Source organism: Excalfactoria chinensis, chromosome 2, assembly GCF_039878825.1.
Source record: "Excalfactoria chinensis isolate bCotChi1 chromosome 2, bCotChi1.hap2, whole genome shotgun sequence".
NCBI lineage: Eukaryota > Metazoa > Chordata > Aves > Galliformes > Phasianidae > Excalfactoria > Excalfactoria chinensis.
Genome location: NC_092826.1, coordinates 76,964,314 through 76,979,333, shown reverse-complemented (window position 1 = coordinate 76,979,333; position 15,020 = coordinate 76,964,314). Strand labels below are relative to the sequence as shown.

At 41.7% G+C, this 15,020-nt stretch overlaps 1 protein-coding gene across 3 annotated transcripts in view; it reads right to left on the bottom strand.

The window, feature by feature from the left end:
- Window positions 1-6,434: 6,434 nt before the first annotated feature.
- The window catches only part of RELCH (RAB11 binding and LisH domain, coiled-coil and HEAT repeat containing), a 71,698-nt gene continuing 63,112 nt past the window's right edge, over window positions 6,435-15,020 (bottom strand). For all 3 annotated transcript variants that reach the window (XM_072327788.1, XM_072327789.1, XM_072327787.1), the window contains 3 exons: window positions 14,563-14,651; window positions 12,028-12,098; window positions 6,435-8,229 (listed from right to left, as the gene is read on the bottom strand). In XM_072327788.1, the coding sequence (XP_072183889.1) occupies window positions 8,109-8,229; window positions 12,028-12,098; window positions 14,563-14,651 (281 nt within the window). In that variant the 3' untranslated portion in view covers window positions 6,435-8,108. The remainder of the gene's footprint in view (window positions 8,230-12,027; window positions 12,099-14,562; window positions 14,652-15,020) is intronic.

The following is a 15,020-nucleotide window of genomic DNA, read 5'->3' as shown; positions in this document are numbered from 1 at the left end:
GGGAAAAAAAAAAAAAAAAGGGCCTGGCTGTAGTTCCCACAGCATTTCCTCAGACTTGACATGCAGGTTTTTTTTTTGGTTGTTGTTGGTTTTTTTCTTTCCTGGTTATTTATTTATTTTCCCCTCTCACCCCCCCCCCCCCTTCTCGTCCCTCCCTTTCCTCTCTCCACCCCTTTTTAGTCACCGTGTCCCGGCCTTGCTCCTACCCACGGCTGTCGGCATGGTGCCCACCTGCCTCCCGCTGCCCACTGTGCTGTGGGGCGGGTACTGCCGTGTCCTTCCCAACGCCCGTCTCTCTCAACACCATTTCAACTCGTGTGATCCCTTCCACTCGGGATGTTCTATGTTTCCTTGGTGGTTCAAGACTTCGCTATGCCTCCAGCCTCCCCCTACCCTCTTGCCCTCATGCAGCCCCATCTGCCACACTCCAGTGCTGGAGTGAAAAGAGAGAGGAGCGTGCTTCTGACTGGAGTGAGGAGATTCTTTCACACGTCTGATTAGATTTAATCACTGGCCAGGAGGAAAAGAAAAAAAAGAAGAACAAAATGAATCTGGACACAGGCCAGCAGTGTGCTCTTGCGGCCTGGAAGACCAGCAGTATCCTGGGCTGCATCAGAAGAGGACTGGACGGCAGGGAGAGGGAGCTGACTGTCCTCCTCCAGAGTCCCATCTGGAGTCCTGCATCCAGCCCTGGGGCCCCCACTACAGGAAGGATGCAGGGTCGTTGGAGAGGGTCCAGAAGAGGGCTGTGAAGATGATCAGAGGGCTCCAAAGGCTGTGAAGCCAGGCCTGTTTAATCTTCCTACAGCTCCTATCTACGCTTCATACACCCGTAGTGTCCTCTGTGAGCATTCAGCCTAGTGTGTGTCCAGCAGGCCTCAGTTGCCTGTGCTGGGCCCAGGTGCCATGTGGCCACTTGGGCACTGCTTACCTGATGTGAGTCTGGTGTTCCACAGGAGGACGTGGGGCAGAACAGGCCACAGCTCTGCTGCTGAGCAGAAACAAGCGTGGGGACAGGCAGGAGGCCGTGTGTCAGATCTGCCTGGAGGGCAGTGCCCAACGCCTCCTTGGCTGGGTGCTTTGGGAGGCCTCAGTGCTGCGGGTGCCTGGCTGCAGGAGGTGGTTCTGCTCCCATGGATGGATCCTGCTGCCTGAGCTACCTTCACCACCATGGGCAGCTTGCAGCCCTGGGCTGGCCAATGCATTTTCAAGCATTCGAATTTGAGATATACAAGGAAATGTTTCTCTTTAAACAGAACAGCTTTATTAAGGCTCTTCCCCTTTTCACATTTAGCACAATACCAAGGCTATGAGCAGTGTTTATCTACCAGCTGCTCTCTAACCACAGGTTTACAGGATCAAGCTGGCTGCTGTTAGCAGTCGGACGCGTTATCCTGGGCCTGGGGAGGTGCTGAGCACAGTGCTCTGTGCAGAGCTGCTCCAGGCAAATCTGTGCTGCACAGCAGCTGCAGCATTTCTGCACTCTGATCCCTAATCCTGCCTGAAGTATGTGCTGTTCAGGCTGGAATTTCTCTCTCTCTTCACCCCCCCCCCCATGTCAAAACAGCCTCTTTTTGAAAATTCAAACATTTTCCTCTGAGTTAAATGTAACGTTTCTAAGCCAAAACCCACAGAAGCCACTACTGGGTGCTTTATAGTCCTGATCGTGTACTGCAGCAGATCGTTAGAAACTGAAACGCGAATGCTTGGAAATACAAACTATGGAATGGACAGCAGAAAGTGCAATCAGTGCTTTTACATTTATTGCATATATTGTTCTATGTAGTGCAAGCAAAATTTACTCCCAAACTGTCAGCTTTCCTTTCACAGAAAAGATAGTTATTTTCAATGATAGAATAGTTGTGGATTTTTTATTTTATTTTTTTTTTTCAGCCGTATTTGCAAAAATATCTATTTTGAATAAAACTAAAATGCTTGAAATCTGAAAGTTTTGAACTTCAGATGGTGTCTGAGTGTGCCCTGTTTCTGTTCGCCCCTATGGTGTTCAAGCCTCACCTGGGACATCCCCCTTGCGATGCTTTGCCTTGAGAAGAGATGGAAAACCGTGGGCAGCCTTACAGCTACAACAGAACTGAACTGATCAATGTCAGGATCCCTTCCTTTGTGAAGCCCTCAGTAGAACAAACAGTGACAGCAGTTGATAAAGCAGTGCTGTGCTCTGGATGGATCTCTTCTTACCTCCATCCTAGTGGGAGAAGTGGAAATTACAGATGAAAAATATGTCAAGGAAGCTCAACAGGCAGGTCCGTGTGGTAAGATCTGCACAAGATGGATGGGGTGAATGCTTTGATGTGTTTCACAGCTGTCACATCTGCAAACTGGCTTTTGTGCTTTGGTTTGTATGTGCTGAGAACCACAGGGCACTAAGGAGGCAAACAGGGTCTGGCTGAGCCCCCAACTGCACATCTGGGCAGCTGTTACCCAGCAGCATGGTGCCTTGGGCACAGGCACAACTTAGGCAGGACTTGGGTACCACTTCCCCACCGTGCCCAGTAACTATGTCCCACATAGACGCAAAGTTAAGCTGGGCAGAGAAGCCAAACTGAAAGGTACGTGCTTGTTTCAGGGGATCTCTCTTCATCCCGCAGAGAAATGCTGTGGAAGTGCTTTGCATATCAGCAAAGGGGAATCTGTTGGATCTAGGTGAGGGCTTTTCCTACATTCAGCGTAGTAAACCTTGGTTGGGACTCCATGCTCTGAACTACACACAAGCGCTGTAAATAGGAGAACCTGTCTCTCAGTTGGGACAGGCGAGAAGCCCAGAGCACTTGCAAAGCTGCCGGAGCAGCAGCAATCCATGCAGGGAAGCAGGGAGAAAGGGCACGCTGGCTGCTCCACCACCCACTGAAGGGAGACGCCCTGCCATATGGTGCAGGGTGTGCGCTTGCTAACAGAGCAAAAGGAGCAGCAACAACAACAAAAAAATAGGCATGTCTGCACATGTTTAGCATAGAATCTAATTTCAGTTGTGGATTCTGCCTATTGAAATGAATCCATTAAAAAATCGTATTATTTACCCTCCAGAAACCCACGTACAAATAACGCCATCAACTTGCAACTGTCTTCTTCCCGTGTAGTGCGTGTTTGGACAGCAGATGGTTGCCCAATCAGCACACTGTGTGTGCTTCATAATGTCACAACGGAGCAACGTGGGTCACATCAAACACACTTCTGGCAATGCCACAAAGACGTAGCAGTGCTGAGTGCCTGTCAGAAACCTTTGCTGCGTTCAAAAGAGTAAAAACTCACAGCTCGCCACTGTGAACGTGCTGAGTATCCCAAGTCCGTGCAAGCATGGATTGAGCTGATAGGTTATCAGCAGCCTCTGTGGCGATAACAATGCTCACATAGTTCTGGAATACAAACATTGTGGTGAATTTTTAACTTCCAATATTTGCTCGTGCTTGTGAGAGACCAACCTGATGATGTCCAAGACTTGAGTCGCACAGTCATCCTTAGGGCAGGAGGAGTACTGGGGAGCTTTCCTAGCACTGCTCAGGGCACCCCTCAATCCGTGTGCAGCACAGAGCTCTTGCCAGCCCACCCCCCCTGCTCTGAAACAGCGTGCTGTCAGTTCCACAGAGACATCTGTCACCTGGTCTGTCAGCGCACTGAAACTATGGCGAACTTTGAAATTTCACCTGAGGTGACCCATACCCGGATCAATGAGCGCATTGATTCCTCGGCAGAGAATCAAGCTGAAATGAAACCTTGTCACCTATTAAATGCTACAGCTTCTTCCCTGTCCCCACCCCAGCCCCCATGCAGCACACTGAAAGGGAAGGTGTGACAGGCCCAGCAGAACAACACACGGGATCCTACATCATGATGCCTGCACCTCTCCAGCTGCACCTGAAGCCATGGAGATTTCTCAGCTTTGGGGAGATAGGAAAGATCTCCAAGGTCACAAAACGACTTTTGGAACAAATGCATGGCAGGCAGACTTGCTTGTATGCAAAGTATTTAAACATTGGAATAAAAAGCACGTTTCTAGAATGGAAATGTTGGAGGTTGTCCTCCTGGGGAGGCTGATGTTCCAAAGGCTTTCTCACAGGTGAGGGTACAGACCGGCCCAAAAGGCAAAGGACGAGGGAGACACTGAGGGGTGCATTCAATGCACTTCAGCCAAACAAAATCTATACTGGAAGAAAGACACAAGTTCCATACAGAGTGTGGATGCCTCTAAAGCACCGCACTGTTCACCAGTGATGTGTGTGTCTTTTGTGATCTCTGTAAGCAGAGCCATTTCTTACAGCTTACCTGCGGCACAGGAGAGCATCAAACCTAAAGGCACACGGCTCTTTAGAAACAGCATTCTTGGAAAATGATTACTCATTCACAATTATGTGCTGATATTATCATGCGGTGCTAACATCCAGGATCTCCTTAGCCTACATACTCAACAGCAGCACTACGCCGTATCTTTGTTGACTCATTTTGTTGCCTAAACCAATCTAGTAACTCTTGTTGTCTCATGATTTCTAATTGCTAGAAGTGTTAACCAAACTTACTCACTAAACCAGCAAACCAGTTTCCTTCAAGTGCTACTGCCTGGCTGTGATAACAGTTAGCATCCAATCCGACTCAATGCATCAAGGATCATCATCATGCCAATCAGCCTGTTCTATCAGCATACCAATGACTTTCCTGCTCAGTTGGGCTTTTTTTGTTGTTGTTGCTCACTGTAATTAGAACACCCTATACAGAAACATTACTTGCTGAACGCAAGACTTCCATTTGTATGCGCTACATTAAAACTCACAGGAGAGAACGATCCAACTAGCACCATCACAACAGGGAGTACAGAAATATTCCACACTCATTTTTTCCACAGCATTTTAAATCTTATCTGCATGTAGCAATAAATTACCACAATATTACAGAATTCCCCCCTGTTCTTCACAAGAGATATCGAAAGAAAAACGAACCGTGAAATCTTAACATTTTAATTTGCAGTCATTAATGCCACGTTCCTCATTTTCTCTAGCCAGGAACTCATCCAAACACTGCTTTCAGTTCTCCTAACCAAACTGTACTGTTATGCACAGCAATAGCAGATTTTTTCCTCTTCTCGATGGGGAGTGGGAAGGGGATGACTTGAAGAAAGCACAGCTCCTCAAAGAACTCCCCTTGTTCACACTGATTAGAGGATGGGAAAAGAGCAGTTTGCCTTAGAGCGTTAGAAAAGCATCTCTTTCAGAACAAAATACGAGCATATAAGAAGTCATATGTGTATTTAATCTGTACAGAACATATTTAGATCATGAACTCACACTCGCGCAGCCACGTATTCTCTGCTGGGTGATCTTTACTTGAGAGCACAAAAAAATACATAGGTTTTGAGATTTCACTGAGGGCAGCACGAGACCTCCAACATATCCCCTGTTGAAAACCAACACACTATGGTTCATGCAGAGCTAATAAAGCCAAGGATTTCATAGAAGACTAAATGCTGTCTGTTGGGTATTTCTGGACAAAGTCATAAGCAATTGAAGATAACCCTCTGAGGATGAATCGTGTTCCATGCTGGCTATCCACCTGTCTTCTTCCAACAGCGCATTTTCACCCAAAAGCTTTACTTATTTTTTACTTACTATTTAGTTTTTACAGTAGCAGGAAAGATAGGTCTTAAAATTAAGGAAATCACAGAACTTTTATAAAGACATCTTCATTCTTTCCTACTCCTGAGTGCTGCGGTGCCACAGCTCGGAGAAAACAAAACAAAAACCAAACCAAGAAGAAACATGAAAAATTCCTGCCATCTTCTTGGAAATCTATCAACCTCTGGTAAACTAACAAGCATCTTAAAAACTAAACCTCCCACAACCAACGTATACTAAAAAGAGACACGAAATTAAGAAGCTGAAACTCCTGAAGGCTACTCACAGAAAGTTTGTTGAGTACACAGCAGGATTTTTTCAGCTTGGGTTATTACAGTGGAGCTGGTCTTCCTGGGGTTTCTCAGCCCGATTCCAACTTGAATCAGCTTGTAGACGGTAAAACATTGACTACCAAAAGCTGAACTCTGCAAGAGGCTGGACAAAGACACTACATTTACATCCATGAAACAAAAGACTCTCACGCCACACTCACCACGGTTAAATTTTTGCTTACTCAGATCAGCAGGTTTCCAAACACTGGTGGAAGCTCAGTGGGGGTAGGAACCACACTTACAGACGGGCTGGATGTCACTGCCCTCCCATTAAGAGCTTTGTCATAAGAAGTCATTTGGTCTCAGGACTGCAGCGCTACCACCTGTGGCACAGCAACTACTGGCACAGATAATGACAAAAAAAATCAAGGCTAAAGACATTCTGTGTATCGGACACACACACACATATATGTATATATATATATAAGGGCTGTTCTGACCCAATTCTCTTTTTGGAGAAGACTGGAAGAAACAAGACGAGGCAGGTATACAAAACTTTTTATTGACAATGGAACAATAGAGAGGAAACATCACCACTTCCCATTCCTCAGGAATGTCTCCATTTGACAGTCTGCTAAAAGCATACTTTCGTGGTAACAAGCAACAAGAATTGTCTGTAATCTTGAGAATAATGTTTCAGTGCAGTGTAAAGGGACTGACAGTGTGCAGCAGGCCTTGTCACAACACAAACATGGCAGGCAACCGTTTACGCAGAGCCAGCAGGCACAAACACAAAGCAGTCCAAAGCCTCAGATGACCTCCATTACTTCTGAGGGCGTTATGTGAAGTGTCGCCATCTATATTCTGTCTTGGGAGATAGTGATTTCTCCCAACACTTCTTTTGCTTTGCTATTCTTGAAGATGTTTACACATCCAACTGAAGGTCACTGTATCAGAGAATGCCTGATCTTTTACATCTTACCACGTCTTAACCAGTTTATGCACGCACTTGAGTTTACTCTCAGAAGGTTACACTGACATAAAGGAAAAAAAACAAATAAGTGCTGCATAAAATTGAATAAATTTGGTTCTTAATGCTTCCTTGCTAACAAGAACATCTGATTACAGGATACTGCCTGTAATGCTTTTGTAAAGTACGTTTTCGGTCTAGCTAACGCTTGAAAGCAACGGTGTGGGTCAAACTCCCTTAATGTAGTTTCAGATATTCTGAAATGAAATTTGAACTGAAGTTTAAACTAAACAACAAAACCTCCTAATTTCAGCTTTCACAGTACACAGAACTGCACAGTGAGTGCAAGATGAGAGCGTTCTTTCTCCTGCATAAGGTCACTCTGCCTGCAGTACTGCCTTGGGACCCCTGTAGTAGCTTATAAATTAGTATTATCCCATTTGTCCTTTACTCAAGCGTAGGTGTCTCTGGATGTGTACGCTGGTTGTTAAAGTGCTTCAAAACAAAACAAAAAACTCCAACAAAACAAAACGTCATCCCTCAAAAAAACCGCAACGGGTGTAAGAATTTTATCTGAAGGATTTTGTACAGCATTTACAATGTCAGCATAAAGCATCTGAAACATGAGCATTCCCTGCAGACTGATGCAGTGCAAGCAGTCCTGTACATTAGATACCGCAATTCCTCTCGATTCAAGATGCACAATCCTTACAAAAACACCCCTAGAAGCACAGACAAATGCTGGTGGCTCCTCCTCTTCTTTTTAGAAACATGATAAAAAAATCTGCGTTACTCTTTCATAATTTAAATACATAAGTAATCTTCACTTTTATTACTTCATGACAATGACTTCAAATTTACATTATTTTAAGTACCGTCATAATAGCTCCATGTATAATACAGATATTTGCTGATATCCTGTTGGAAAATGAGAATAAAAAAACAAAAACAAAACCCTTCCACTATATATATATATATATTAAAAAAAAAATATGCTGGAAAGACAAGAACACAGAACAGGGACTTGATACAGACTATGATTTCAGTTTTATATCAACCACAGTTAACCCAAAATTAACAGATACACAGCGATATTCAAAAGCAGTGCAAATATCTTTGGAGGTTAGAATAAAATTATACTACAAGAACATAAGACAGAAGAAATTAAAAGGCAAGTACTTCAAGTACAGGAACCAGTCTCTGTGAGGTCCATCTTAGTGTTAGCTGGGGGCTCCTTTTCCCACCTTACTTCTTCCTCTGGAACACGTTAGCCAACATTGCACCTGATGTTGTCAGCTGGCCCATTTTGTTCAAAAACTTGGTCTTTGTATCCTCGCTCACAAGGCTCGCAGCGATGGACATGGAGCTAGGAAAGCCAACAGTTTAGTTACATAAGACTACAAACAAAAAGAACACTGTGATCTTATTTAATAAGCGCCTGAATCGTCTTGGCATGTTAGTGGTTTCATGAGCACAAAAGGTCACTCCACTGAGAACTGAAAAACCAACAGTAAGCCCAAATGCATACCATTCAGTGAGTGATCACAGCAGCAAGAACAGTCCTAGTGGGAAGTTGTTGCAAAATATTTCTGCACGTGCCACTTCCTATATACATATATATTTAACCACCTTCACAGCTCCGTGTGGCAAGGGAAATTATTTCAAACAACAGTACATTCCAAGCACTGGCAACACTCAGAAAACAGAATAGCTCACTTCAGAAAGTCCCACAGCTGGTGTCAAACCTGCAGTTTTAAGCAGACCGTGTTGTCTCATGCACTTGAGTAAACCTAAGGAAAACCAGGTACTGCACAAATGACTTCTGAAACATAGTTTGTCTACTATTGTCCTCATGCTTGATAACATTTAAGAATGGGAACTCTAGTTCATGTTTTCCACCATTATGCCGCAATTATAAACTGAATATTTAGATGAGCTACAGCACCGGATTACTTACAAGTATGTCCAAAAAGTACTTCTTTTACTATAAAAACTGCCTATTTCAATGTAGTAACAAAATCAACATGAAATCAAATTGTTTGAATCTCGCGTCTTTAAAAACAGCCACAGAACCTACAGAGGTCTTGACATGCCTTGTCTAAAACAAGTACTCCTATAGGAAAGTCCTTGCATTTACATGATTAGAAGAATTAGAAATGATAATGTCAGAATGTTCTTTGTTATTGCTTACTGTTGTTGAGATGGATTATAGGCTACACAGAGTTCTGCCTCTTCTATGAGGAAGCTCTGGGTCAAAACAAACATTCATGCTGGACATCTTGTAAAAATCAGTTTGTAACGAGTTTTTACCCATGCTTTAAGTATCTCGTTTAATTTCAGAAGAAAATGTTTAACAACAACAACAACAAATGCTATAGAAAAGATCCAGCTCTTAAAAAGACAAAGTTTAATCTTTTAGCAAATCAATTTTTTGCCATCCCCTATTATTTGACATAGCTTTTCTTACAGCAAGGGCAAAGATGTGATAATAAGCAGGATCTTACTGTTGCACCAAGGTTTTTTCAGTACGTTATCTCCTAGTTGCATTTCAATCTTCATCAAATATATACTTAGGTTAAAACCAGGAACTGAAATTGGCAAGGGCTTAGTGATGAAAAGAAGATTTGTGTATATGAAAAGGTTATTTCTCCAATGCTAAAGTATTGTGCATGAAAAGGCTGCAACTGTAGGCTCCCTTTGAAGGAAGAGGAAAGGCCAGGAAAGAATGAAGCAACAGGAAGACTAATCTTTTCCAAGTCTTACAGTCTGCAGCAATTGCACTCTAAAAGAAAGTAAACTGGAAGTTGTATCACATTTGCATTTATCTGTATCTGTAATGGCTTGATAGTACTGTGGTTTCAAAATATTTTCATAGGTGGGATTCTAAGTAGTAGAGACCTCTTGCATTGACCCAACTACATTAATATAAGTGAAAGCCAGGTAGTTCAAACTCTGCAAGAAACAAAAGTTGATCATTCAAGCTGTATCCATGTAGAGAACAACTCTCTGAACTAAATAGGTTAAAGCATTTTGAGAGAGATGACAGCACACACACTCAATAACAATCCTCCTCGCCCTTAGGCTTTTTGGTATGAGCAAATAAAAATGAAGGAAAAAAATCCTGGTCAACAGAATTCAGAAGAATTCGCCCAGTCAGGGCGCATTGTTTGATACCTTTGGTTTTCCCGTTCAGTTAATACAGGTTAGATAATATAACTCTTTGGGTTAAGATTAAAAGTTCTTTAAAGAGACCAGCTTGATATTGTATACATTTGGCACAATCTGTGAGAGAAAAAAGTAGTTCCTCAGAGAAGCATTCTCAAAGAAACATTTAGTATTTTCAAATGGGGTCTCCTAAAGGGCTGTCAAGAAAGTGCTTACAATTTGATGAATTACTTTACTTTGGAAAACATTTATCAGGCATACTCAAGTTTTATCCTATCCCTTTAGATATGCAGCCTGTTTCTAGTATTTTTCAAGTCTAGTCAAGGTCTAGTGGTTTTTTTATTTTATAAATAAAACAGTAAAAATGAAGAAAGAATGCTGGCGAGTCTGACTGTACACGAGTCCAATAAACGAGTCCATAGAACCCAGGCAAGGGAAATATTTGCAGAGTAATAGATTGCTATATACACAGCCAGTTCTAATGACTCAATCTGTTAGTCAAAGTCACTGCTTAGGTGGAGGGATGTCCTAGCACAGACTGGTTGGCGCGTGCCTACAACAACCGTATGATATCTGCAAAGCCTGAGATTCTTTATCTGGTGCATAAGAAACCTACTCTTTTTTGTACGCTACATCTCCTCTGTTCCAATTCTCATATGCCTTTCCCACTTCAGCACTTTGGAAACCAATACTATTTACTAGCTGTCCAAACTCTCTAAAGAATTATATTCTATCAATTTGTGATAGTTATGCGAGTGTGACAAACATGTTTCAGTGATTGCCTTGATTTGCACAGCACATTATCCCTTTTTCAGGTATCTGCAGTTTCTTCTCAAACTCCTGTCCACATTGTTAGCAATTTTATTGAGTTATACAATAATCCATGAGAAGTTCTTGCTCATATTCCATTCTGTGCAGCAAGCAGGCAACGGGATGCATACAACTCATCACACCAAATTTTGCTTCCCAAATCTGCAGGACCATCGGCTTCTTTTGTTGTCATGGTACCATCAGTACCACATGAGGCAAAATGATGTGCGTTCATCATGGGTGTGATGCCTCTCTGGAGAGCTGGATTTATTGTGGCTTTGTGGAACACATTGTTTTACTGAAGTGCTCCGTACGTGGCTATTTTTTTTTTTTAAAGCTAATTCACTAAACAGCATATTCAAACAGGTCAGTTGGTTTACACACTGGAGAAGCTGTTCTCATGCACTGGTCACGCGCAAGCAAAGACAGCAGCCCAAAGCAGGCTCTTAACACTACTAGAAGAATTCCTTCCACCTGCAGGCAATCCCCATGAAAAATGGCTCCACTGTGCATGCTACATGCATTGCTCTAAGCTTAGGCTAAGCACCTCCTGCTCTCTCAGTGTATGGGAACTGTTGAGTCACAGCCTGAACCACTGATTGATCACCTGAGGAAAGGACCGGGTCAGCCCTGGGAGCACAGGTGAAGGCAATTTAGCTGTGTGACCAGAAGGGGTTGAGCCTGGATGCACCTCTCCTAGTCCCTATTGAAGGGCTGACTGCCACTAGGGAAAGATCTCTGGTTGTAGATCCTCTTTGGTGGAGCTTTCCCCTATAAACTTGGAATCTTCTGATTTGAGTAAGCAATCTTCTTCCCTTCTCTTATGGCACCTTTCTATCGCACCAGTCCTTCCATCATTATACCTCTGGTGAAACACCTTTTCTCATCATACCAATCTGTCCAATTGCTACACTCAGATTCAAGACAGAGATTCAAGTGCTGTTTTCTACAGTTCAAAACCTAAAAATAACGTATCATGGGAAAACAGGAACTTCATTATTGGGATCCAAACAGAAGTGTGTTGCCTTGTGCTTTATGCTGGAAGCAGAAACAACCACAGACTGAATAAAAGTTCTGAAGATGAGCATTAGTGTGGGATTTCTGGTCACAAGCACTGGACACCGTTCTGGAAGACACTTTACAGAACATTATGCTGAAGGCACAGAAAAAAGAGAAGTGGAAGTCTTACCCTTGTGGTTCTTGGACGGTCTTATTTTCCACTTTCTGTTCACACTCTTTTATCATGGAGCTTAAAATAACCTAGAGCACATAAGGAAGACATAGATAGGATGTTTTTTTCTTTTACACCAACAATTGGCACCAAATCTGCTCCCCAAGTAATTCTGACACCAGCAGAATAGTTTTAGAAGATTCTCCTGTTTGTAAGTGCATATAAGTTGCAACTATTTGATAATGCCTTGTGGCTAGAAACAACAAAACCATTCAAAGTACTTTAAGGAAGAAAAGGTTTTTGAACCCGCTACAAGAGTTCAGAACTCCTTCCCATCCCCCACTTATTTATTTTTAAATAGGGTCGAACTGAACATACTTCTGTTATACATCTCCATATCTTCCCTTTTTTTAAAGCAATAGTTTTATTCATTAGCAATTGGCTTTTATATACATCCATGTGCTCCATATTTTTAAGTACAGTAAAACTCTTGTAATTGCCAGCACTGTGTATAAAAGCAATGAAAGGAAAGGAAAAAATGATGGTGTGTGGAAGCAACATCTTAATGGAAAGGAAGTGCTAAAGCAAACATGAAATATCGTTTCACTGACATCTTACAGGGCTTGAATGAATCAAGATCTTAAAATTTTACTTTAGCAGTTCCAGTATTAAAGGTTTCCACAGAATATTGAGGCTAAACTTCCCTGTGTGAAAGACAGACACTGGAACTAACTGGGTCTCACAGGTCTCTTGGAATAATGCCTGAAGATAATCAGTCACAGTGAGGAACAACATGATAAAAACCACTCCTGATCTTCTGTTATTTATTTATTTAAAACCTATTTAAGCTTTCAGTTCCTCCTCTGGCTATAAGACTCAAACTGAATCACATAGGCTCTTTTGTTCTAATTTTGAACTGACTAGGCCTGCAAATCTTAGAAGTTTCATTAATTACGATACAAAATGAAGCATTAATATTTTTACCTTGTTAGTCAATATGACAGAACAAAGAAAATTAAGCTACATCCAATTTTTGTCTGCTGCAGCTTTCAGGTATATTCTTAGACTTCACAACTCATCTCCCAATTCTCCCTGAATACAGAGTATTAACCTGCATTTGGTGGATGCTTAGACCACAATTGCTGCATCTGAATGCTCTCTGAAACCATATTTTTTCCCTCTAAGTTCTTAAAGTCCTTCAAATTAGTTCACCCTCAGTTCCACAAACCATAGATGGTTTAACAACATAACACAGAGGGAAAAAATGAGACTATAGATCAGTAGATTAAAAAATTCAACTGGAAGAAGGGACTTTGTAACCAAGTATAAGAATTTAGGACTCATGGAGAATACAGTATAGTTTAAGTCACTTTGCAAACAAAGAAATAATCCCTGAAAACGTTATTAACCTTCAAGATATGTCCATATAGAAAGACCTTTCTTTACACACTTTGATTGAATTTCTGCTTCCGTCGCTTGAAGCACTCAGTCTGTCAAGCTTTCCCCAAGATGCAACCAAATTACTTATTGTCAGCTTCATTTCTACACATCAGTCCCTATCACTGTTCATCATCCTTAAGTGCTTGCAAAAAAGAGAGGCATAAGGTCAAAATGTTCAAGTTTCTCAAATTAGCTTTTCTAGCTGCCTCTTTCTTTTACTACTTTCTGGAACTTCATTTACTAGAGAAAATCTTCACAGCTGCTGTGTTGTGCTGTCTATTTATGGGACACCATCTGGTCCAATTTCTGCTCCAGCAGGACCACCCAGACTATGTCCTTTTGAATACTTCCAAGGAGACTCCGTGACCTCTCTGGGACCAGTGCTTGGTCACCCTCACAGTGAGAAGTGTTTCCTCATGTTCAGAGGCACTGCCTGTATTTCAGTTTGCGTTTGCTGCCTTTTGTCTTGTTCTCCTTTCAGCCTCCCTTCAGCTATTCATACACACTGATGAGATGCCTGCAGTCTTTTCCAGGTTGAACGGTTCCAATGCTCTCACCCTCTTCTCACAGAGGAAATGCTGCAGGCCATCATTGTTGTGGTTCTTTTCTAGACTCTCTAATATACCCTCTCTTGTACTAAGAAGCCCAGGACATCTCAGTAGTCTAAATATGAAGTTCACATCACATATTTCAGGACTATGTTTTCCTCATCCCTTGTCTTTGCTGAGCTTGCTTGACATTTTTCTTCTGTGCTCCATTAATTGTCATTTCTATTTCCTTGGACATATTGTGGCTACGTATTTTAGTATTTTCTTGCTTTAATGAAAAATGAGATCATAAAAACATTTTATTTTTCTTCAGTCTGTAGAAACTGAAAGTAGGAGAGTCTACTTGCATTTCTGACCTTTCAGTATTTCTTTTCAGTTACTCAGCCTAAAAACATATTCTAGAAGATTTTACATGTTGGAGATTATCTCTTGTTCCAAATCCCTTAATGCTATATGTTGTGCTACTATTTTTGAGTAGCTCTTCTTAACTTCTAGTTTTAAATACCATGACATTTTAACTTGTATTGCCACTTCCATCTCATACTCAGTAAACACTGCTGCTCACCTCATGCTCTGGTGAGAGATGTTCCATGTCAATTCGTAAACACTTAAGTCCTGGTAAAAAGTGATTGACCATTAAATCCTCTGAAATAACTGAAAAACAAGTTGTTAAGGAATTAAAAGATGGCCTTTTGAAATTATGTGTGTCTTTTTCTTTCTTCTGATACTACACAATTTTGTTCTACAGAACACAGGGACTAGCTACAGCAGCGATACCCAAGAAGACAGTGTTTGATACTTCACAACAAACAACAAAGATGTCTGAAGCATATTTAACTTCACATATTTCGTATGAGATATGATTTTTTCATATATATTTATATATATATATATATAAATACACACACATACATATTCACCTAGAGGTACAGTTTAAATTACTGTCTAAGATCAAGGGATTTTTTTTTTTTGAAAGCACTTACAACTTCTACCTTCTGTGAAAATCTCATCTTTATACTGAGC